The sequence below is a fragment of the Diadema setosum genome, chromosome 17, assembly GCF_964275005.1.
Source record: "Diadema setosum chromosome 17, eeDiaSeto1, whole genome shotgun sequence".
Lineage (NCBI taxonomy): Eukaryota > Metazoa > Echinodermata > Echinoidea > Diadematoida > Diadematidae > Diadema > Diadema setosum.
This window is the reverse complement of record NC_092701.1, coordinates 11,316,822-11,343,587: the sequence shown is the minus strand read 5'-3', so window position 1 is coordinate 11,343,587 and position 26,766 is coordinate 11,316,822. Positions and strand designations below refer to the sequence as shown.

General features: G+C 37.0%; 1 protein-coding gene across 1 annotated transcript in view; it reads right to left on the bottom strand.

The window, feature by feature from the left end:
- The window catches only part of LOC140241173 (FK506-binding protein 15-like), a 138,244-nt gene that overhangs the window by 53,925 nt on the left and 57,553 nt on the right, over positions 1 to 26,766 (bottom strand). Inside the window, 8 exon segments of the mRNA XM_072320932.1 lie at positions 1,728 to 1,871; positions 10,101 to 10,169; positions 10,637 to 10,789; positions 11,409 to 11,507; positions 14,321 to 14,395; positions 18,687 to 18,756; positions 19,808 to 19,880; positions 20,538 to 20,638. Of these exon segments, the coding sequence (XP_072177033.1) occupies positions 1,728 to 1,871; positions 10,101 to 10,169; positions 10,637 to 10,789; positions 11,409 to 11,507; positions 14,321 to 14,395; positions 18,687 to 18,756; positions 19,808 to 19,880; positions 20,538 to 20,638 (784 nt within the window).

Genomic DNA, 26,766 nt, shown 5'->3' with positions numbered 1-26,766 from the left:
TGGAGACAAGCTAACCTGAAATCAGGCACACGCTTTCTGGATACTAAATGTCCTGTGTCAGCAAAGTTTTCTGTACATAGTAAAGTGCTTGTAAAATAGAGCTACTGCCTTTAAACATGATAACTACAGTCTGCATTCCTGCATTCGACATTCTCCGAACTATTTCTAGCCACTTGACTGATACATCAAGGCCGAGAACTCACCTACGTTTCTTGGCACGAATGAAGCCTGCTTGGCCTTCCCACGTTGCAAACCCTGCTTCGCCTTTTTTCAACTCATTCTACCCCAAAAAAGCTCGTCAAGCGTCCAACAAAGACTAACATTGTCACCCTCTCTTCCCGCACAGACATGAACTTCCCTTCTCGAATGAAAAAAAAAAAAAAAAAAAAATTGCCAGATAGCTAATTTACGTGCGCTTGTATGTACGTACGTGCAATTACACAACTATCTCCCTACCCCAGCTTCATTCTCCGCTGCATACAGCACCGCATTATCATTTCCAGTGTTTCTAAGAGCCGCCTGCTTTGGTAATCCCATAATAACATCCATCCCAGTGGCGAGAAAAGGCAGACAGCTGAAAAGCAAAGAATCGCAGATCTTCCCTCTTGTCTTGTCATGGAAAAGAATTAGCGCCGAGAGCTCTTCCGTCTGTCAGCGCTAATTTCGAGGATATTCCGAAAATGGGATAATCCCCGCCGATGAATTCGACGGCAGAGACGGAATTTTCGGCAAGAACAGAAGCCGTGCTCGACTTACACAGCTTCTTTTCCTCTATTCTTTGAAGTACCATCATATGATCTATATGTGCGCAATACACCACTTCCTGTTTAATCAGAAGCCGACTATACATTTAAAAAAAAATCACTCATACATCCCTTTTCACACTATATCTAATAATCTTCCTCAATACCTAATACTTTTCTTCTAAAATTTTTAAAGTTAGGCTCTATGCATCCAATCATATCTGTCTTGAGTTTTCTTATTGATATTGCTATTTCATACACCCTCCAACAAAAGAGTATCAACTAAACTGGACATTTAAAAAATTAGTATTAAATTTGTACATGACACTTCAACGGCAATGCACAGCCTGCTCATAGTGGGTATCAGGCGCTTTTACCCTTGCTTATACAATCGTATGTGCTGATCTTCACAGCCATGTGGCTTACACATTCATTGAGCAACGAAGACATGGGAGCAGCAAATACAATTGTAGGTTCCATGTGTTTTGTTTCCATTTCTTTTTGTAGATTAGCTACCGGGTATACACATGCACATCTCTGCCCCATGAGCATCTATTCATAGTGGATACTGGATCAAGATTCAAAGACAAAAGAAGACATATTTTGACACTTCAAGATTGATGAGAGGTACAGCTGTATCATTTTCACTATACATAGTTCATAGAGTTATATTGGAGACTGAGAGAAGGCTTTTCATACTATAAAGCGCTTTCATCGTTTCTTTGAACACCGTTTTGATATAATTTTTTATCATAATTATGATAGTAAGTGCTTCTACTGTGACATTCTGGGGGGCATTCAATGAAGCATTTTGTCAGATATTTCATCTGACAAACTGTTTTATGCTACTGAAATCCTTGAATCTGATTGGCTGAGAGCAAATTTGTCTGACACGTTTGTCGGACAAAACGCTTCATGAAATGCCCCCCTGAAGTGCAATTTTGATTGTCCACAGGGTAATCGCATAGTGGGAATGTTACTTACCTTTTTGATTTCTACGTCAAAAAGGAGCGTTGAGTTCGGCGGTATCCTGGATCCCAGTCCTTTCTTTCCGTACGCCTGCGCGGGCGGCACGACAAGTAACCGCCGCCCATTTTTCTTCATCCCCACCACGCCTTCTTCCCAGCCCTGCAGGTGGCGACAAAGAGGATACCCATAATGCATCAGAATCTGTTATTCCATACTCAAAGTTGCACACTGTGATACCACGAGTATGGTATTGCTTTCCGGAACAGTCACTCCTTCAGCATCCAGCATACAGTGCATCTTTCCCAAGACACAAAACATGATTGAGAATGTCCATGTGAAATGCTGGTCCACAACAGAATACAAGTATATGATTAAAGAACACTATTGATGTAATGGTACAAAATATCATTGAAATTTAAAAAGCAACATTACTTTATACGGCTGAACACAGTGATAGCTTTTAATGTGGAAAATTACACAGTATCCAGATTGTACTGCTTTATACAAGTCTTTGGTTGTTGTTTTTTTAAATGGTACAATCACAAGTATATTCACATATCTTCAAGAAACTCACCATAACAGATTCACAGATTAGTGAACGATCACAATAAAATAAGAAACAGGCTCTGTGGGTTAAAGTAAGACTTGGTTATCCTCATCCAGTGCATTTAGAATTTATGCCCAAGAAACCAACACATTCGCAGAAATGACCGGTCATCCAACCACAGGGGTGAAAATCGTCCTCAGGAATGGGTAAAGGAAGCAAGAAGCAGCATGTTCATGCCATAGGAAGGAAGAAAAGATACGTGTCTGTTTTGCTTCGTGGAACTAATACTGTCTGGGTGAGGAGATACTTGGGATGCTATGGGGTGTATCGAGGATTAAGACCGGGGATACTAGTTGTTATACTGCTACCGGCGTGGTCAAGTGACATTCCCCACAGGTATTCACAGTCACACCATGTTAGTCTGGGTGTCGGTCGGTCGGTTGGGTGGGGCCGTCCTTGGCGTCAGGCTGTGTTTAGTCGCGGGAGAAGCCATTGCACCTTGTATTGTGGCTCTTAAAGGTAAGGTTTTAAAAGGAGATAACATTTGCACAAATCAGTGTATGCCTGAGTGTTTCCATGGGGGATGGGGTAGGGTATGCCTCAGATGAAAAAACAAAAAACAAAGCCAAACAACAACAACAACAAAGGCTGAAAGATACCAGTGATTTATTCATTCTCCTGAACTCTACACTGATGTAAGAGAAGTCAGTTTCCTGAGCTTGAAGTCACCGCCAGAAGTTTTGCTTTAATAGCAACATGTCAAAGATTTAAACAAATCATTCAATCAGTGGAAGATTGCCATCACCATGAGGTAACTAGTGGACCACATAGAAGAGGAAGCTATCTGAAATAAAAAAGGGTGGCTACAATTAATGAATAGTTTAATTATGATATTGATTTAAATATCCTCTTCTAACACGTTCCTGTTTCCATATAGTCAATGATGTAAAACACGATCGATCTTGCAGAAATTGCAGACCTACATGTAAACAACACTGTCAGGGTCAACACAACAGAAAGGTTTTGGAAGGGGTCCTTGGGCACAGAAAATCATTTTCAGTTGACAAGACAAAAATACAGAGAATGAATGCTGTTTTGGTAATGGAGGAGTAAAATAAGAATAAAGGGAACACTGTGTTAAACCGCATACTACGAATCTTGAACCAGTGTTCTTCTACAGAAGCAAATCTCAAAATCATGTGGTTTCTTATTCCTAAGACAAGACTTGAATACATTAGTCACAATAATAGCTTTACGTTGGACTTACGGGCAAGGTTTGGTATAAAAACCTACACAGAATTAATCAGCAATGTAAAGACTCTGTCAAAGTCAATCAAAATGTCATACAATATAAGCTGTTATTTTTGTGAGGGCTTATAATTTTCGTGAATTTTGCCAATCACTGTTCGCCCGCAAATTAAACGACACACGGAAATGTCGCCATAGGTAATACAGCACTTACAATATCATTGGGGTCAATTCACGAAAACAACATCTCGCGAAAAATATCCGTGACCTCCTCATACGCAAAAATATCTGTTTGCGAAAATAACAGCTTATCATACAGTAATAGCATCATTGTTTTGTTTCTACGGAGGCTGTCAATTTCCCGTCAGAGAGAGAAGCCATTCAAATTAGGCCTATACATCATGATAGCACAGCCTTTAAAGGGTGTGTACAGTTCTGGTCAAGGTGAGGATTTAGCTTTTAACGTCTTGCGAGATATTCAGAAACCACTCTATGAGATGTCAAAGAGCATGCAGTTCTAAGGGGTATCAAAAGTTTATTCGATGAAAATTGGTTTTGAAATGGCTGAGATATCCAAAAACAAGGTGAAACAAAGAGATGATAATAAAGTTGTGGCATGTCGCCTTTGATTATTAGCACTTTTTGGGATATCTCAGCCATTTGAAAACTAATTTTCATCAAATAAACGTTGAATCCTTCTTAAAATTACATGTTCTTTCATATTTCATAAGAGGCTTTTCATTATCTCACTTAGGAATGTTGAAAACATGAATCCCCACCTCAACCAGTACTGTACAGTCCCTTTAACTGCTGCCTTTTAATTTAAGAACAGAAGCTTCCTCTCTACCCTCAGGTCGCCCCACCCCCAAGAAAATATATTCTTGGCAAGCGACCACAACACTTCCTTACATCCGCAAGAACCATTGAACTAATCCTATTGATTGCCTCTAGCACTGACAACAAAGAATATTGTAGACGCCTTGATTTTACAAGATTTTTATTTTCATGAATTTTGGGAGTTAGGTGATCCTTGCAAATCAAAACAACACATGAAAATATCAATTCTGTTGCCAACATGAAAGTGACATGCAAGCATTTATATTTCTCTATTCAGTACTGCACTCCCAGATCACAAATTTAACCACATATGAAATTGTTGATTCACAATTGATTCACAAAAAATCAAACTCACCATTTGATATATGGCGTGTAAACAGAAAGCCATTCAATTTGACCTCGAGTAGAGGCACTTATTTTGTAAACCAGTTTGAAGTCAATCTTCAGATATTGAAATATCAATTTTCAATGCACAGCATTGAATTAAAACATATCATATTTATTACTGATCTGAATGAAAGTTGATACCAGGCTGCCTGTCACCCACACACATACCTTAAATCTGTGACTTGTAAGCAACTTAAAAAGAAAAGTGCATTATTAGGAGGCAAAAATTATATCAGGCATGAGTCGATGTGAATTATGGTCATGAGATTGAAATTGCTAATATCAACATCCATCCTTCCAAGAACTTCTTAAAGTAGATGAAAAACAAATTTGAAACAAAAAAAAAACCCAACAACAACGAAAAAACTCTGACACAACCCTGGCCATCTTGGCATTCCTTTCACAATCTTCATTCTGGGAGCCTTACAGATTTAAGGGAGTGACTTAAAAATAAGGCTCGGCTCCCAGCAAAACCTTGTACCAAAGCCCGTTAAGGATCAGCACAAATATTCATCCCCCCTCTACTACCCGTACTGACATGTGTCTTAGTCGCGATTAGAAAATGTGCAATTTCCCCCACGAATGTCATCCGCTAATCGACACTTCCTGTAGCCAATAGGAGAAGCCCTAAAGGCAGGCTAAATTTACTCCCTGCGGCGAAGTGGAGGGAGTGTATTCAACAATGCATGAAACACAAATGCATACACACACACACACACACTAGGGCCTACTAGTACAACTAAAACCAAGACACACACATACACACACACATAACAATTATTAGCAGAAGCAACAGCAACACACACCGAGCAACTGTATTTTGTATACTGAATGGAAACCACATACAGCTACAGATCGAGGTGATGGCAAACATTAGTCTTCTGTCACGATTAAATTATTTATCATGTTAAACTGCCATACCTTGCGGCAATACGCTAAGATGGATAAAAGTTTTAATTGCTTTTATCATCTTTTAGTAAAAGAATAGTTACCAAAAAGAGAAATTTATTTTCAATGTCAATTGTAGGCAAAATGTCTAGGAAAATACAAGCAAAATGTTAAAAATACAATGTACCTTTTTTAATAGGAATTGTATGACCCTTGGAAGACTGTCACATTGTTTTTTGTAAGCTTTCATCATTGCCTGGCCCTAAAACTCTTGCAGTCATGGGATTTTGATGTCACCAGCATTATAGAAATGCATTTGATTATGTCTATGAAATGTCACAAATGTCATTATTTACCTGATGACATATTACGCTCTGACTCTCATCAAGATACATACTGTACCAGACATTTTGTATGAGTATTTTTTCATATGCTCTGTAAGATAAGATAAATGTTTAATGATTTTAATTTTGTGGGCAGTCACAACAATTGAATGACTACTTCAAACAGCTTTATTACTGCTGCCACAGCTTTAGCAGGATATAGAATTGTACAACTGTAAAACGGAACTGGCCTGCCTTATGCCAGCAGATTCACCCACACTAAGGAACTAGGAAATAGGAAAAATACTACAAATAACACAGATATACATCGTAAATCAATGTTAAATGCATGTATAACAAGCAAAAGATTTATCACATTAACACAAAAAAATCTGCATAATTTCATTTATGCACTAGTTTCAGGTCATGAGAAATTTCAACTTTTACAGTGCTCGCATATTTTCCAGCATAGAAAGGAAGATAGTCAGAGCCATAAGGCAGCATGAGACAGAACGAAGAAAACTCCAATCTTTTCTGATTTTCTGAAGTGTTCATGTACAGTGTAAGTACAACCGAAATTATGTTATCATCAAATGACCAATGATATTGCTGTCTGCTGCAAGACACTTTGTTATAACAAACAAACAAAAATAAAATCTTATGGCCATGAATATTTTGCCCAGTTGGTCTGATTTGGTTTGAATTCAACATACTGTCCATCTTGGGGATAGATTTTTCTATTAACAGTAGTGGTATTATAGCAGGGAATGATAGTCTACAGTATGTTTCCAAATAAATTACCGTCGCATTTTCACATTGATAACTCCCAATATGATTAAACTGTGTAAATGCTACTTCAGGGTCTTAAAATACAATTTCTTCGCTCAATTTTGCAGAAGACCCTATTCAGTTTGGTTAAGTGGTTACAGAGAAATGTGGATTATTCTAAAGCATGTCATGAGTCTGATTCTTCCAAGTTTAGCACTTGGATGCTCTTAGAACTGCATATTAATGTGTGAACACAATGGGCAGAATGTGGAGGGAAAGGATCCGATTCCTGACATGTTCTACAAAACTTCTCCTTTCTCTTTGACCACTGAAGCAAATTAGATGGGGTTTTCTGTAAGATGCGGGCAATGAGTTATAGTTTCATACCCTAAAATTGAATTTGGATTGATTCAGTATTTTTAAAGTTATCATGATTGTGGAGGGTCCCACTGTAATTTTTTTTTGACATATATGGTATAATTATCATTTTACACTATTTCCTAGTACTTGTACAATGTGGTTGCTGACATTTCTTAATGGTAATAGCAATAGAAGATCCAACATATTGGTTGTGCTGCTTGTTGTGGGAGCTGTTGAAGCCCTAGGGATTACATTAGGAAGCAATGGTAGCATAAGTAATAGTAACAGCAGAAGTAGTAGAAATTTGAAAGATGAAGTCAAAGAATAGTAATAATAGTTTGTAATGAGCACACAGTAACAATTGAAGACCTGAATATAAGAACGACCCAAGTCCAATTTTTGGCCGATTTCAGTTTGACATGGGAAATTGTAGCTTATGCATGGACTCATCTTGTGTATAAATGATAAATCCTAATTACCCCCGGAAGTGCCTGAAATGAATGAGTTAAATCTTATATGAATGTAAGAATGAAGGACTTGGGTCATTCTTACATTCATATTATAGCGGCCTCTCTCGTCCTTCTCTCATCTCTATAGCAGAATATCATGTATATGAATCAAAGAACGACCCAAGTCCATATGATTCAAAGAACGACCCAAGTCCATCACACAAAATGGCCTCTCCACAATTAATGTAAATGTTAATTGTCATAATGATATATGTTCTAATTTGTATATACAATGTTGCCTTCCCATCACAGTTAAATAGAATATTATTAGACAAATAAAAAAGATATGAAGTTTTTTTAAGTTTACTCGAAATGGTCTTCCATGGACTTGGGTCATTCTTATATTCAGATACTCAATTACAAATAAAAGTACAGTACATGTCACAATACAGTAGTAAAGGTCTGTCCGTCATCTAATGTCATATGTTACATTTTTGTCTTAAATCGTAAGTACAGTTGTGTATGTGTATGTAAAACACAGCAGTCACCATAATTCATTGCATGGCTTAGCAAGGCAGAGTAGCAAAAGTCATGCAATCCGCAGGAAACCAGATATGCACCTGGGCATGCGAATACACACGTACAGAGATCGGAATACAAGACGAAAATGAAGTTGCAAGAGTCACATGACCATCTCCGGGTAATCACAGTCGTGTGCCGAGGGATTACCGCTACATCGCCCCGCAAATGGGGGGGAGAGTTGAATCATTTGGTATGATGGTGCAGAATAGCGTAATCCTATGATCATACTTAATCAGTACCGCTCTTGGGATTCTTCCCCCCCCCCCCTCCAACTTCTCAAAAGGGTGATTGAGAAATGGTGGAGGTACCTGAGGTGGAGAGTGGGGTGGGGTGGGGAGGGGTGAGAGAGGGGAAGGTAATAAAAGGGAAAGGGTATAGTAGTTGATTGACTGATTTAAATGGTTTATTCACCAACAGGGTAATCCATCAATGGTAGCCTCTAGGTCAAACTATTGTTTTCCACATAAAAGAAAAATTTAATCAAATTTAAATCAAAGCATGTCCAGCAAAGATTATATAAATCCAGGGGATGCATGTACACATTGTATCATTGACAATACATACACATTGTACTGATTATCATTCAAAATGATACAACATCAAATCAATCCAAGAGGTGAAATACATGAGTTCTGTGGAAATACTGGGGTAGGAGAAAATGTGAGGAAGAAGGAGAATGATATGGGATGAAAAGTTTAATATCTGAATTTCAAGGCCATCTCAATAGGGAAGAAGACCAGGGCCCCGTTGCTAGAAACTTTGCGTTTAAACGCAACTTGCAACTGATTGTCACTGGCCAATCAAAATCATTGTTGCATGCATGTCTTCTTAATAGGGCAGACCCTGAGCCAATCAGAATGGTTGTTTCAAAATTAGCAATTATTTGCAAATTGATTGCAACTTTCTTGCAACGGGGCCCAGGACACAGTAACACTCCGATACACACAGATAATGGTTATATGGGGAAGAACTGGAGTGTTCCCCAAATAGAGTGAGCTGGTGAAAGGGCTACGGCATGCTTTAATCATTGGAGGATGAAATGCATGCTACCATGGGGGTATCAAGTGTCATGGGGCACATCCTATACAGTGTGAAGCTTCGATGTGCTGGATTATTGGTAAAAAGGTTAAGAAAAGTGCAAAGTTCCATCTGCGAACTTATTCTGCATACATATACACGTAAAGCCAGAAAACTTGTATCATATTTTGCCTAGGAAGGCAATGATAGCAGGATGTGCAGACAGAATACTTAATGTCAGCCCCCAGATCTCTGTCATGCAACTGAACATGTCCTAAAGACTCTACACTTGTTTTCTTGGTCCATTTCATGGCTTGCTATCACACCTGAAACTGTTCAAAAAGAGTCCAGCCACAGACATCTTGTTCACATTCTCACAGAAGCATGCTCTGCAGGAATTATGAAACATTAACAGAGCTCATATGTTTTGTCTGGAAAAAAATAAAGAAGAAAAAGATTGGCCTCAGGTTTGGTCAGACACGGTATCAATATGTACCCAAATAACAGTCTCCTCCTGTTTTTAAAGTTGCACTCAGACATACAATTTGCAGCTTATACAGACCGTGATGTAAGACTCAAGGAAGATGGTGCTTTTAATGTGTGTCAGATGTCCTAGTAATTAAAAAAAAAAAAAAAAAAATACATAAAACTGGTTGAAAAACCAAAGAGGATTTTGTTTTGCTTGTTATTGCACCAAATGATATAAAAAAAAATAAAAATGGCACAGCAGGTGCTTACATTTAGCCAAGATTTTTGAGCAAGACCAAATCACACAGCAATGGTCAATCACATTAACATGGGATATTGCAAATACAGGGAATGGAATATCATATCATGGGTACAGATTGACACAAAGATATACAAAACAAAATAAAACAAGGACAGTCTGTAAGTGGTTCTGGTGTAAGAGAAGAATTTGATGGCTTGCTTTTGCTGTTGTTGTTTTTTTTAAAGAAAATTAAGTCAAGTGAGGACATTTTACCTTGATCACTTTTCCCTTGCCGATCTTGAAGCGGAATGGCTTGTCCACGCTTGTGTTACTGTCAAATACCTGCAGAGATGCATGGATCAACAAATGAAGAATAATAGTAAAATGTGAATGCAGTCTATTGCTCCGATTCCACTGACATCTTAAAAACATTCATGAATTCATGAACTGAACATTCTTTATCTATGTCAGAGTCTTCCTCAGTCTGTTTTCTGTCTTTCTTTATTTCTCTCAATCTATTCCTTTTCGACAATCACAAGAAATACATAATTTATTACTTGAGGTGATTAAAACATAATTATATTTCCATCTGCAACATATTAAAACCTTGAAAGAGCAAGTAGGCAAAGGGATGAATGACACACTTCTGTAATCTAACAAAACTAGTAGAGAACTAGGTTACACTTTGTTTGATATTACCCCTAATAAAATGTACAAAATTATTAATGCATTGAAAACCAAGAGAACTACAGATAAAGCAAAATCAATCAAATCAATCCCTATCTAGCCAAGACTTTGGAGTTACTCACATCACCAAAGGACCTGCCGTGGTAGAGCCAGCCTGTGTACTTGACCTCCACCGAGTCTCCATTCTGGACCGCATCTCCCAGGCCAATGGTCAGGTCCTGGAAGACAAGACTCTTGGCTACTCCTCCTGCACTGTTGACCTTCGCCAGACCGACCTTGGATGGGAAAAGAGAAATGGAATATGTTTCAAATGTACGCACACTATTGGATCATGGAAGTCCTCCTCAGGGATGGACGACTGACCAGTTTAGTGCAGTCAAGTTTTATTTCTTCATTTCATTTTCAATACAGGAAAACAACATTTAACAAAGCATTGACATAATCATATAAAGTATATGCCTCAATGTACATTTCAATGTAATACAATTGTAAGAAAAACATATAATGTAAAGATCTATAGAAAGCCATGTAATATTGAAGGTACACTAGCGGAAAAAACTCTTCAAAAAATTTTTTGGGAAAAATACTAGAAATGCAGGGAATCATCTTCTCAAGCAGAGCTTGACTATGAAGATGGTTCGAGGTAATGATTCAACATAAAACAGACTATCAGAACAAAAATTATAAGTCTAGCCACTCACACAGTGAACAGCCATAGAAAGGTGTACAGCGAGGTGAGGTGTGACAACAAACATCACTCTATTAGGCCTGATTGAGCATTTCCACCTCAAAAGTCAATGATTAACAATCTGTTTATACCAATCTTTTTCTTTAATACATTGTACATCTTGTGCCCATTGTGTAATTTATGAGATATGTATGATGACCACTCACCTGTTTTGCAAAATCAATGGCATTTTGCTCCGATTCAAACATTATCGACCAGTTCTGCCTCTGTTCATCGTAAAAAGTTGCATAGTTGTTTGCTTGTACCTGGTGGAACGAGAACAAAAATGGTCAAAACAAAACGAACAGCATTAATCATCTTGCATCAATCACTTTGAAATAGAATACTGTAATATCACATGAACAAAATGGTAAAGGTTAAAAAAAAAAATCAGACCCTAAATTACACAGTAGAAAATTATGGCATTTTGCAGTTTGAGGTTTTCACAAAACAGTGATGACATCTGTCACAACCACAGGTGCAAACTGGAAGAAGTGATTATGTCATTTCACCTTCCAAGTCTTACATTGACCTTAGCGTACATCTTGAACACAAATCTGTCTTGTCAACTTACATAATGGAGTCCCCTCCACTTCTGACAGCCTACTTAATTACCCAGTATTTGCTGCAACTTTAAATGATTCCATAGTTTGAATTTGTGACCTTCATCACAAGTATAACAATCTACTTACTTGTATATATATGATATACATAATGCATTTAAAATATTTCTATACAAATACATTATATATGTTGTGTTTATGACTGCAAATAATGTTGTTAGAAATGAAAACTGAACGAAATTAAATAATTGAAATGAAACGAATCATCATGAAACTTAATTCTCTACCTACATGTTAACATAACAAAAATAAGAATACTTATTAAGTTGTATCCTTCATGTCAAATATGTGTGTTGTGATAAACTAGCAGCAATCAATTACAAAGAGAAAGAGGTTGTAGTTAATGAATTATTGATCAAAAACATGATTTTTATAATTCTTTTGTGTTCACACCAATGCAAAATTTGGGAGGCGAAGGCATTACTGTCTCTTTTAGTTTGCTTGTGAGGTTGCAACCAATATGAATTTTTGGTGAAAATGTGTGAAGGTTTAAAATTCCACAGCTTTCTTGTTTCTAGTCAAAATGCACTGAAACTTGTCCCATTTGAGATAAGCCCTAATGAACCCACTGTGTACACCTTTAAAAAAAGCAACGAGATACCCAGAAGTACTCCTCTCCATCATGCCTAGGATGCCATTAAACATTTTGATCTGGGGATTTCTCTAATGTCGTGCCAACTTTGGAAGTTATTACATTATATCAGTGATCTAAAAATTGGATATTTGCCTCAAGGACTTGATTATCAAGTCTGAATTCTGTTAAATTCAGAAATCAAAAGATGTAAGAATCCAAACATGGTGAGTTTTTCTCAAATACATCTTGCCAGGTGAGGAATCTCTCAAAATGATCATGGAACACTCAAAGTAAGACATAAGAATTTATAAGGCACTGGTCAATACTGGTATTTTCATTCTACAAGTAATTAATAAAGAGATGGTGTTTTAACAATAAGCATGAAATTATATTTCTTCTGAGAGATTCAAAAACTTGTTACCTGTCAGTGTATCGTTGCCAACAATAAACTTACAGATAAACAGCCATAACTCAAGTGTGTAATGAAAGCAAAACCAATTATGCTTATCATAAAGTTCTGTTCTTTTATGATGTGCGGAATGCATGAGGGAAATCACACTCTTGTGGATTGTGAAAATGCAACTTTGATTTCCTCAAATCTCTGAGGCTGGATAAGATGAAAAAAAAAAACCTTGTAAAAGGCTCAAAGATGCAAATAGCTGCATTCAACATGTATTAACTGCTATATTGACATGATGCAAATTGATGGAGGATTCCCCACTGTTGTCATGGCAACGGTCGTATTTTCTTTTCTGCAAATCTGTAGTTGGCATTGACGCACACCACAAACCATTGTGAGCCTCAAAGTTAACAATAATGTCAATGCCTGCCAAGGTTTAGATATTCCCCCTTTTTCTTTTTTGGCTGGCTTTCAGTCTAGCAACTTTTGGGCTTTGATAGAAAGCACAGACCTTCAATAATACAATGCAGGACTAGAGGTGCCCATTTCATAAAGGGGGTCTGCACTGATTGACAGTTGCTGCAATTGCAGTCACCATGGTAATAACTCAAATATTCAAATCTGATTGGTTGCTGCATGGATGTTGTCATAGAAACTGCAATGATTGCACCCTACACTGGTTGTGAAGAGCTTCATGACATGGTGGCCAACTGCTGCACAAATTTCTGGGAGCCCTTTTAATTCATGTTAGCAACCCTCATATACATGTACTATTATACTCAACAACTACAAATATACAACAAATTTCATGAACTAAATAATCAACTATTCCAGGACTCGACCTCCACTGATGCCTTAAAAAAGAAAAGACCAATTTATTGGAAGAAAAATACTTACTAATGATTGTTCAATTCATGAACTATTTGAACTCATAACTGACTTACTTATATATTCTTTAAATTGTTAATTGTCAATGTTTATTGGTGCTGCCATCTGTAGAGTGCTTTATAGAAACATTTTGAAATGGGCACAGAGAGAGTTTTGTATATTATTATTACTAATAGCAGTGCAACTAAATGATTCGGTAAATATTTACATACACTGTATACATATTCCCACATGCTTACAGATAGCAAAATTTGTAAATTACCGGGTAGGAAAGAAGAGAATGTGATATATAAACAGCATTAGAAAACAGAACACATTCCTATAATGCTTCAAATACATACATGCAGCAAAATTTGAAAATTATCGAAGAAAAAGAAGTGATGCATGAACAAACTCCTATCCAAAGACAGAAGAATACGATCAAATATACTGCAGCAGTTTTATTTCTTTGGCATTCTTAGATTCATTCCACGAGTAAGAAAGAAACTTAAGAGTGGTTGTGAGGTGAAACTCTTTCATATGATTATACATAGAGAGTAGCATAAAAGTAGTAAAAATAGCACAAATGTATTGTACAAATGTATAATTACTCACTGTGAAGGCGAAAGTTGGTGTGATTCTTGCATGGGTGACCTGCTGCTGTTTACTGATGTACAGGAGGATCTTGTACTGAGGAAAAGAATCAATTGTCAAAACAAAGATACATATATAGATGTCACAAAAGGTTTATACAATTTGGGCATGAAAGTAAAATGACAAATGTGTATTTGCATATTTTGAAGATAATGTCATGGCATCTCTCACAGCAGGTATACTGAGATGCTAAATGTTTTGTTTTTGATTGGGTGGGGGGGGGGTTGGTGTTGAAACAAATGATACTATCAAAGATCATTAGCAACTACAATTGTATAATAGCAATAGTAACACTATATAAGTACTCTGAGAGCACAGACCTCTGCCAAACAGCTACTTTCCATCGATGATCTTGCTCTTCAGATCAGTGATTTCCACCCACTGAAAAATTGCCCGATTTCCCAATATATAGAAGCCTTTGTTACGTCATAAACCCTCAGATGCACGGCGCGCCTTGGCTCAGCAGAAACTAGAGCACACACTTTAGTGCGCGCATGAAAACCTCAAATATGTGCAGCTTAAACTCCCAAGTTCATTGACCCTACCTGGCAAAATATCAAAAATCCTTCATAAAATCCATAAAAATTCCCGAATCACTACCAAAATTTAATCATCTGTTCCTTGTGTCATTCTGAACCTTTCCTGCAAGTTTCATCCAAATCCGTGCAAAACTTAGATTGAGTTATTTTGCACACGGACAAACAAACAAACAACTAACAAATTAACAAACTAACAAGCAAACCAATGGTAACGAAAACATAACCTCCTCCATTGGCGGAGGTAATGAGTATTTAAGGCATCTATCTGGCAGGGTAAGAATGATATTAGGGTACACAGTGTGAACTCTGTCCTCATCGTTTTCTCATGCAAATTGTCAATTGACATTGGCAATGTGGACGAGTTGAGGCAGAATTAAGTGATCAAGACCAGTTCAACAATACATACTCAAGAGGTACTAACACTGATATGATACATGGAACTTTCACTTTTGTGTCAACATATTATATTCATTACAGTTCATATTTGAGAGAACCCTAAAGGGGCCGGGCTTTTTTGGCTATGCTCAGACCGGGGGGATGGATTCCGCCCCCCCCCCCCCCCCCCCCCGAGATCTCGGCCATCGGTGGTGCGATCGCGATGAAATTTTGCATGCGTGAGACCCGCGTCATAATCTACAAGATTATGTCATAAGATTTTTTGAAACAATCAATTTCTAATTTTAATTAATTAATTATGCAAATTAAGCTCAAGATATTTTAGCCTAATTAAAAGCATTGAGAGTCTAATTTTTGATCTGTAAATCTGTTTTAGCATATTCAACAATTGTACATCACAAAAACTTCCAAAACTCATTTCAATTCTTATGTGTTTTATTGTTTTCAGAATTTCTTATGTATTTCTTTGTTTTTCAACTTTTGGTTTTTCTTTGTTTTTTCATTGGAAATTGTCACTGACCACTTTTCTACCATAATTAGCACAAAATTAATCAGTGAAAGTGATTAATTGTAAAAATAATCAGGTTTTTATGGCTTTCATGACAGAGCACTGTTTTCCATAGGAAATGTACACAAAATCACAAAATTGTGCCCGTTTTGGGGCGACATTCGGTTACAAAAATGGGCGTGGCTTCGCAAAAGTATGCGCGGACGTTGCAAATTTGGTCTCAAAAGTTGCGCGAGACTCGAACGAAGAAAGTCAAGAAGCCTCGCAACGAGGCCATCTCGTGTTACAGAATTATAGCGCGAAACGTCGAGGGGGGCGGATTCCGCCCCCCGGCCCTTTTAGGGTTAAGACATTGTTTAACGATGCTAAATTCTAATTTGATAAGAACAATTCTGAACTGCGTGTGGTGCTACAGTACATTGACATCATCAGTGTCTTTACTGAAGTGCAATATTACTGAAAATAAATGCTTCAAATGAGAAAAATGCCATGCATAAATGGATTATCATTTATGTGTACCATACTCAATATTTCAAAAACTCCCCATTCCTAATTTCCTATATATTTTTCAATATATATACAAATGCTGACACTGCTGCAGTTTTTTTTTTTCTGGTAGTCTAAACGTGATACTTGAGTTATTAGACAAAAAACAAAATCATTGATGATCTACAGATTCATTGTTGAAATTGCTGATTATCAACAATTTTGATATGGGGGTATGTACAGAAAGAGAAACATGGATGAAGTAATCATTGTTACCTCCGCCAAGGGGGGAGGTTATGTTTTCATTACCATTGGTTTGTTCGTTCGTTCGTTCGTTTGTCCGTGTGCAAAATAACTCAAAAAGTAGTTAACGGATTGGGATGAAACTTGCAGGAAAGGTTGAGAATGACACAAGTAACAAAGGATTAACTTTTGGTAGTGATCCAAGAATTTTTTTCGGGAATTTATGAAGGATTTTTGATATTTTGGCAGGCAGGGTCAATGAACTTGGGAGTTCAGGCTGCGCGTATTTGAGGTTTGCATGCGCGCACTAAAGCGTGTGCTCTAGTTTCTGCTAGGGTGAGGCGCGCTGTGCAGCTGAGAGTTTATGACGTAACAAAAGCTTCTATATTGGGAAATCGGACGGCTTTCAGCACACAATAAGTACGTATGGGTGGAAATCACTGATCTCTGTGGAAGAACAAGATCAGGGCGGGTGGAAATGGGCTGCATGCTTGGCAGAGGTCTGCGCTCTCATAGTGCTTCTCTAGTTTTACATAACATTCCTTGATAATTGATTACTGGTCTGTTTGTTTTGAGCCTCACAAGTAGGAGACATGACGCAAAACAGGACCTTGGAGTGAAGGGAGGAAGGAAGGTGGTTGTTTGATAACACCAGACCAGGTGTGGGGAGTGATTGGGCAGCCAGAGGGGTCTGACACACCCATTGAGGATCGTTCTTTGATCTGGCTGTAGTGGCAGGACAAGGGGATTTAATCCCCTTGACTGGCATAAGGCCATCACGGTTAAGATAGCCGGTCAGTTGGCCTACTTACATGAAAAAAAAAAATAAAAAAAAAAAGGAAAGGCATTCATAACACCCTGTCTCACTTTTGGCATATATCAAAATAGATCTCTTCCATATATCTCTTTCTTTTTTTGTCTTAGCAGTATTTTAGGGATTGGTTGCAAATGTGTCATGAGAATGCTGTATGACTCTTAAGAGATGATCACTGGCCAATAGTTGTATACAATGTTCCCTCCTCTCCACTGCAATATACAGCTGCAGTAGTATGGGCTGCAGTGGGTGCCTCTGGCATGTGTAACATTGTACATACAGTTATAGTCAGATAGTAACTGTTCTTCAGTTGGTTTATCCCAAACGTGGTTCCATCAGTCCGCAGCATCGCAATGGAAGTCAGTGCTTCAATTTTATATAAAATCATTTCATTCATTTTCTTATACATTCACTGGCAGCGCAATGTTCAGATTGTAACAGAGTGGCCATGCAAGTCTGATAAAACAGTATTTTAATCTACGGAGGAGTACATGAATGCACAACATTCTCAGCATTTTCATAATGCACTCAACACTGTTTTGTTTTGTTTTTTTGCTCCCAAGTGTATGGTCCAGACTTACTGTTGACATGTCAATTTATAAATACTACTGTAGGTCTAGCACACTGTGTGGGCCTTGACATGGTGATATCTGTGCCATAACAACACAGTGTAGTACTTTGAATGCAGAAGACACCAGTTGTTTAGGTACATGGAATGACCAAGTTCAAACATTTATTTGCCGCACTAGCATTATTGCTTTGTTACTCATTCTTTAACATCCATTATGTGAAAGGTGAAGGAACAATTACCAGACCCTCGCAAGTGCAAAATTAACAACACATGAAAATTGCCGACCAGTAGCAATTTGCAAAAATATCTGCACGTGGAAATTTTAGCTCGTACAGTAGTTTATTGCAGCTTCAGACAATAAAGACCACACTACTCTTACTGTCTATTATAGAATTCATTCAAACCATGAACAGGACTTATGATCTAAATTACAACATTATGTGATGTATAAATCTTTCTCGCAAGAGTACTTCAAGAAATCCCAAGAACTTGAGTAAAATGATATGAAATCCAAGAAACTTCCACTGCCGTCAAATTCTACAAAGAAAATGCTTGGATGTCAAATGTCACAACACATGTTAATTCTCGGCGTCAGTTAAAGATATCATTCATATCAAATTGAAGTCTACAGTGTCTCTGAAGTTAGTCTGGGAGAATGAACGTGAAGAGAATTCTACCTTTAACGCTGTCTCTAAAGTTAGTCTGGGAGAATGAACGTAAAGAGAATTCTACCTTTAACCTTTAACCTGGCAGAACAGGTTACAACTTACATCATTTGCTGTGTGGTTGCCCAATATGGCCGCTCCCAGCTTCCCATGCTTAATGTATGTGCCATTTGAGCTGTGTGAAAATCATTAGAGAGAGAGAGAGATTGAAAAGCAACAGTGGTATTCCTTTTTCCCAATAGTTTACATTATTATACAAGTATATTGGTTTTGGGAAAGATGAGAGGAAGTCAGAGGCATTCTTATAGATTTTGTCATTAGATAGTTGTACATAATTTCATTTCAATTGGCAATGAAAACAAACTCAAGGAATCACAGCAAAAAGATTTGCTCTTGCACTTTTTTTAATGTGAATACAAACAATTGAAATGAATTTAAGTTTTTTTTTAATAAAATTTTCATCTTGCTCAACATACACTGTATTGGAAAATTATGTGAGATCCAATCTGATTCAATAATCAATCTTTTTTCCAAACAGATATTCTTTTTATTACCAATAAATTGCTATACAGAATCTTTCAGATTCTATATCTTCATTTTGAGGTAAAGAACATTCTTCTAAAAATTCAAAGATTTGAAAAAGTACAATTCTGTTGCTGCTTATCTATCATTAATGACACTTTTCCAGAAAATATCTCACCTATTGTATTAATGCATTTCTTTTCTACAAATTACTATGTAATGTATGCATTTTCCCACTTGATAATTTGTCATTCTATACAACTGTAAAATTTCATATAAGAATACACTTTAAACTAGCTTTTGGGAATTTATGCCTTACAAGCAATGCTTCTATGTAGCTTCCTCTTATCTCACATGTCTCCATTTTCTCATTTGTTATATTAAACAACTTTTAAACATTTCAATTTATTGATATATTAATGATTTACTTATACAATGCAGAATATGGGATTAAAAAAAAAACAAAACAAAATAACAAACCTCTTAACTTCAAAAGTGTTTTGAGCATCTTTGCATATAATGCCCACTAATGAACTCCAGATGGAGTGCTGTTGATTAAGGAAAACTTCAAAGCTTAGTGCGTGCATTTGAAGGATCATATAATTTTAGTGAAGAAATGCTCTACCATGTAGATCCATGATACAAAATACACTGTATGTCACATAATATGCATATCTTTCTCCTACCGCCATCTGTATACTCACAATCTGTATGCATGGACTGCCACGGCTAGTAGTAATGCAGACTGCCCACCCTGGCTCTGCTGCTGTGGCTGATCTGTGGAAAAGATAGAAAGAAATATGAAAATCGCTCAAAAAAAGGCAATTTACTTGTTAAACATTATACATCTGAATATGATCTTTTTAAACCCTAAAATGGTACACACACACAAATTTTTTTTTTCTCAATGTCAGATACGAATGTATAAAAAATGCAAAGAATCAATGCATCTAGAATGATCATACAATGACAGTTTTACAATCTAACCATCATGGGCCTGCTTTATAAAGAGTTACGATTGATCTTACACTTGATTTATTGAGTGTAACTTGGTGAATCGTGCATAAGTTCAATATTGAGCATAAGTCCTGTTTCATATAGGCACTTACGCTTGATTTCAACAAAAATCAAGCATAACTTTCAGTAGATTAAGCGTTACCTGTGATCAGTCACAACTTGCTTATGAAACATAATTAATGCGATTGGTTGCAATTTACGCTCAGTCTTTACGAAACGGGCCCATATTTCCTTGGTAAAGGTCATCGACCGACATACCCCGGAACTTCCATGCTGCTGCCTAGCCTAAACTTGTACCTACATGTAGTGGATGCAATCAGGTTCATTTTGAAGGAAATCAAGAGTACATGTACAATATACATTGTATGCATAACAAACAAAAGCATTAATAGAAATAAATTTTCAAACTAATTTTACCTTTGGCTTTCTTTGGCTGCTTGGGTGCTGTGAATGTTAGCGACTCATTTCCCCCCTGGTTGTTTGCCTTGTCCATCCCAAAAAGGGAGCTTAGCTTAGACCTGTCAGACAAAATACAAAGAAAGTGAGAGAATGAAGCAGGAGATTGTAAGGGCCAAGACTGTCTTTGCAAATAAAACATTTGTTTTCAACTTCACAGCAAAGAAAAGTGGTGTAAATACAGCAGGATCAACACCAATACAAGCCCTGTAAAGACAAAAATTAGCTGGTCGAAAATAGGAACAAATATATCATGCCCCACTCATTGTACACATCAAAGATTGAGTAAAATTACTGAGCACTGCACTTGGCTGTTGTGCTATTTATGCAGAAGTTATACCATGTATAAAACCTCTTTTAAAGGTGAACATATCAAGGGGGAAACTCCACAAAAACCGTCCTCAAACTGTACGATGCGTACCAGGAAAATACTCACGCTCTCATTTTTCTACTCAGAAAATTAAAGCACAAGTAAATTTCCTCAGTGTCACTCTCCAGGTGCACAGACATAGTGGCAATGAAACAACTCCTACCAGAGCACTGGGGGGTTGGAAATGAAAAGTACCACAAACAGCAAAACGGATGCAATTACTGCTGCTTGTGCATATAAACAAGAAATTGGCCACGGATACCGTATATGCCCCAGCCCTCCAAATGATAGGGATTAAGACCGGTATGATATACGATGTTAATCCACAAGTATCTGAGAAAAGTCTAAATAGAAGCAACGGTCACAGGCACTTTCCTTCGTGGTGTCATAGCCCAGTCCATCCCACTGCTCCTTGATACTGGTCCTTACAAGTACCGGCACCAGGTCCAGTCACACTCGAAGACTATACCCACAGTGCGGCTCTAGCATACTGTATTGTGTACCTCTGCATCTATAGCAAAGGCTATTAGCACACCAATTATCACAACCTACACAGACTACATCTTCGCACCAAGAGAGATAATACTGGCAACATATGTTCTCAAGTTTCAAAGGGTAGATTACAGCTGTTCATTAATTGCCAAAAGGGCGTTATTTCATTTTTCTTCCTTTCTTTCTTAGGTGGGGGTGGGGAAGGGCATATCACTATCAAAATGATCCTACCCTGTACTGTGGGTGCACATTCAGGGCATATATCCTGTTAGCCTGTTCACTTTCAACAGTATGATGTGATCTCCATTTACTACACAAGAGGCACATAAATTTGACCGCTCAAATTTACAAAGAGCAAAAGGTGTTCATAAACACACTTTTGAAACAAAAGGAAGTCAACACACTGTACAAACAGTACTCCCAAATTACATGAAATACATGTTAAAAAAATAAACAGATATACCAGATTGAAGGTTCAAGCATCTCAAGTAAGACTAGAAAAGAAACAACAGTTTTGATGACACAACTCACTCCTAATCCAATTATTGTGATTTAGCACCTTTTGGCACCCAATGGAAGTTGTCGGTGACACTTGTCACCTCTGTCACCTGATACTACATCTCAGTCCTCACATTGATATACTGATATCTTGTCTGGCAGTCACAACTGGTGTCAGTAAAATGCATGAATAATCCACAGTTGATACATTGAAACTTATCAATCTTGTCACTCCAAAAGATAGACAGATAGATAGATAGATAGATAAATAGATAGATAGATAGATAGACAGATAGATAACTTCAATCAATCAATCAATCAATCAATCAATCAATCAATCAATCAATCAATCAATCAATCAATCAATCAATCAATCAATCAATCAATCAATCAAATCAATCAATCAATCAAATCAACTTCAGCAGTTAAATATCAGGCCAATTAGTACAAACTATTAAATACAGTATCAAAGCATACACGATAATTACGAAACTGCACTATTAACCCATTCTTAATTTTACTATCATATTCAAATAATGAAAATTGATGATAGTGACCAGCAGCAATATTATTACAACTACTTTCAACAATATATCACAAGTAAATAAAGTCATTATGATTACAATAATGATAATGATAATTACACTAAAATGATAATAATAATTCTCAATTTTATTATCATCAATTCTACAACTACTGTATAATCAGTATGAAAAACAACACATTTGTATCCATAGTCTATGCCTGCTGATTATAAAATGCAAAAGATCAATAAGTTTGTTGCTGTATGTTAAATATATAGTGCCAAGGCACAAATGTATGTAAATGAAGGCCATTAGTAAAGACAAGGGACCAACTGCATAAAACTTTACAATTAATGGTAACTCTGCAATCAGCAAATAAGGTATAACTACAGCAATACTATACCATGGCCAATCAAAGCTAAGAAATCACTGATGGTCTCTATATTAATCGCCGAGTGACCATTAATTGTAAAGTTACCATAGTTATGTAGAACTGTGCCATGGTGTGTACATGCACCTTGCATTAGCAGCCTCTTGTTTTGATAAACAGATTCTAGGCCCCACTACACGGAAGCCTTTACTATAATGGTAACTTACTATACTAACAGCTGTCACAGCAACTGTGAGCATGTCCGTTGCTAAAATTGTGAACTAACATTTTAAGAAAATCTGCAATGAAAGGAGCTCTTCTGTACAGAAACAAATTCATACCTGCTTAGCACAAAGTGGGTAATTTTTCTTAATCAGCAATTAATAAATGATCTGATGACTGTGTGTGCATGTGTGGAGGAAGTGGAGATACAATCTGTATCTCACATCTTAGAGGATTCAAATTCTACGATACTTGACTTTCCATGAGTCATATGATATGCCTGATATTTTTACAGGTTTATGCTGGTCTGTTGATGTTAGAATACTATATAGTACCTCACACTGATTGAAAAAATAGCCCAGGTGCAAGTCTGAAACAGCTTGTGGCAAATGGTGTACACAAATAGAGTGACCCCCTTGACCAAATATAGCGATATGAAGTGAGCATTTGGCATTCCTGGTGAGATAATAACCTTAAGAGCAACAGGACGGGAAGTGATAACTTAGCATCACAGGCTTGTTTGTACACATTTTGGGAACCGCTTTAAAAATTGCAACTTCGTCGCTACACCCACATGACCTGTGACACCAACCACTTGTAAGCAAAAGTTTTAGTGTTTGTTTATAGCAGACTTTAAAGGTGCAATACTCCTCCCTATGTTAAAAGTTATTCTTAACGAGTCCAAAGATTAAAATCAGTTGACCAGAATGATATAATTTGCATGAAACTTTAAAGAATTTGAAATTCAATTCAATGAATTCTTGCATGGAGTTGTTTTTATTGCAAAGTACTGATTCGTGAATTTAAGTACACACATGTATGCAAATTAAAAGAGGCTAGGTTACTACAAGTATTTATCAAATTTTATGAAATTTACCTTGAACATAATATGGGCTTATATGTAAACATACATACAGCTTTAATACAAACATATGTACACAGGACAGCAATGAAACTGAAAAGGATTTCATTTCCAACAAAACGGATGCAGGAGATGAACTTGTTCATAAGAATTATAATAATCTAATGAAGATGTTAAAGAATTTTTCTCAACTGAAACACACACTTACAAACACACAGATGACACTCCTGCACATGTAATTATCTAGCCTACATGCAAGTGTATTAAGATTGGAAAAAAGACTCTGTTAATTGACCATTTTCCAGTACTGAATGGTAACTACTGGACTCCCGGACAAACCCCCAGTAATTGTCACATGGGTTAATATACCAGAGTCAAATGATCCCGCATTCCATTGTAACATCGATATATGTTCCAAACAAAATGAAGTATTCTATTTGGACCTCACTCACAGCTCACTATTGACAACAACTGGGTTTTAAACACCCTCAACCACATCAGTGTACACAGAGTGACTACTTCTTAGCCTCAACCCTACACTCTATCTCCCGTTTGCCGTCGTATTATATACACTTTATTTACTTTGGGATTCCCAGATCCATATGACAGAGAGTACCTCAAGATCCTGTGGTGGCCTCGCTGTGGCACCTACACATTAATGGTCATCACCATCCCTTGTTTGGAGCAGCTATACAGTGGAAGGATATATGCAAAGACCATGAAAGAGATGCTTTGACACAGACTCAGTGGCGGATCCAGAGGGGGGCGCACAGGGCACGCGCCCCCTCTTTATCATTTTTTTTGGTTAAAAACAAAAGAAATAAAAAGAAAAAAATGGGGGTGTGAACCCCCTTTAATTTTGTATAAGCGCCTCCCCTTTACGGAATTCCTGGATCCGCCCCTGCAGACCCCTCTATGACCGACAAGTATTTGTGCTTGCAAAATAGGGTTGAGACCAGGTGAATGGGCAAGGAAACTTTAAAATAACAAGAATATCTTTTTAAAAGAGTACAAAAGCATTTCTGAATATCAGCTTAATCATAATTGACATTTGGACTTGAACTGAGACCCTAGCACTTGTACATACATGTATGCTTAACAATGATTGAGGCCCCCTGTAAATAATATTTACCTAAAATTTCATACATACAGTTCCTTAATACATTCAGAAGTGTTGTGCAAATACTCTCGCTGTCAATTTGGAAATATTACAAGGATCACTCATTTTCATCAGAGTTTCCCGTTCAAATTCACTCATTTTCATCTGAGTTTAACGTTCAAATTTAGTCAAAATGAGAACTTTCACAATGTATGTGCAGGGTTCCACCATAACACAATAGCTACTGTCTGAACATACAGTTCATGTTCCTGTAGCAGTTGTTTGAAAGCAGATGTGGAAGGGGGTAACTAATGTCAGGATATGTTAATGTTCCTGGAATTTCTACAGCATTAGTAATAGTAGCACTTCAGAGGACCCCAAGCTATTGACCAGGGCAGCAAAAGGAGTGCCGAGGTGAGTCACATGGGGCTCTACACCACATTGAGTGGCACATGTTGTATGCTACACAACCCTCCCACCAACTATACTCCCTAACCCCTACACTGTACATTATATCTATACCCATCCCTAACTTACAATCTCTAACTTACCTACTTACTCACAAAACAGGGATATAATGCCAGTTACTTTGTACAGGAAAGGGCTTAAAGACATTATCTACCATTTGCAGATGAAACAAAAACCCAGCTTTAATGCTTCAAATTAGTTCTAAAATGTGAGTTACTGATAGAAACAACCAATGTAAAAATGTTCCCATATAATCAATGTTAAGCATTGTTAAATGTACAAAATGTGAACTGTAGTTAGAATTGTTTCTAGAATAAACTGTCTACAGTTTAATATGGTTTATTGTGAAAAATAGTAAAATCTCCTTATATTTTAATAATAATAATAATAATAATAATAGTGGCTACTTGTATAGCGCACAGGTCCACTTTTCAGTGCTCATGGCGCTTCAAAAATGAAAAAATATCATATATTTACATGCATATACATATTCAAACATTTCAACAAAGAAAAAAATGGTAAACAAAAGCAAATATATACCAAATAAAGAATACAACATATATCAATTAAAAATACAATATTAATCCAATATTAATGACATACAGCAATTACAGTCCTCAGTATGAAAGGAACAGATAAGTTTTAAGTTTGGATTTGAATGACTCTGTAGATGACAGTTCCCTTAACTGAAGAGGTAACTGATTCCACAATTTTGGTCCCATAACGGAAAAAGCACGATCACCATACCCATGTTTTACTCTGGGTGTTTGGAGTAAGAATGCATCTGATGATGAACGTAGCCTTCGTGTCGGATTGTATTTTTGAACAGAATTACTTATGTATATTGGGGAAAAAGAATGAACTGAATGATGTACTAATAACAGAATCTTGAAAATAATCCTTTTTTCTACAGGTAACCAACGTAAGGAACGGAGAACTGGTGACATGGAATCAAACTTATTAGTAAAAGTTAACAGTCGGGCAGCAGAATTTTGCAACCGTTGAAGTTTTGTGACATCTTTTTTTGAAAGATTACACAACAATGAATTCGAAAAATCCAACCGAGAAGAAATCAAAGCATGAATAAGTATCTCAGCTGCAGATTTAGACAAATATTTCCTTATGAAACTTAAATTACGCAACTGATATCGAACATTCCGCTGAATATGAGTTACATGACTTCGAAATGACATTTCCTGATCAAATATGACACCTAAATTACGGGCTGTTTTCGACGGAGTAATGCAAGTGCTACAGATGTTGACATGACATGACTGATAATCAA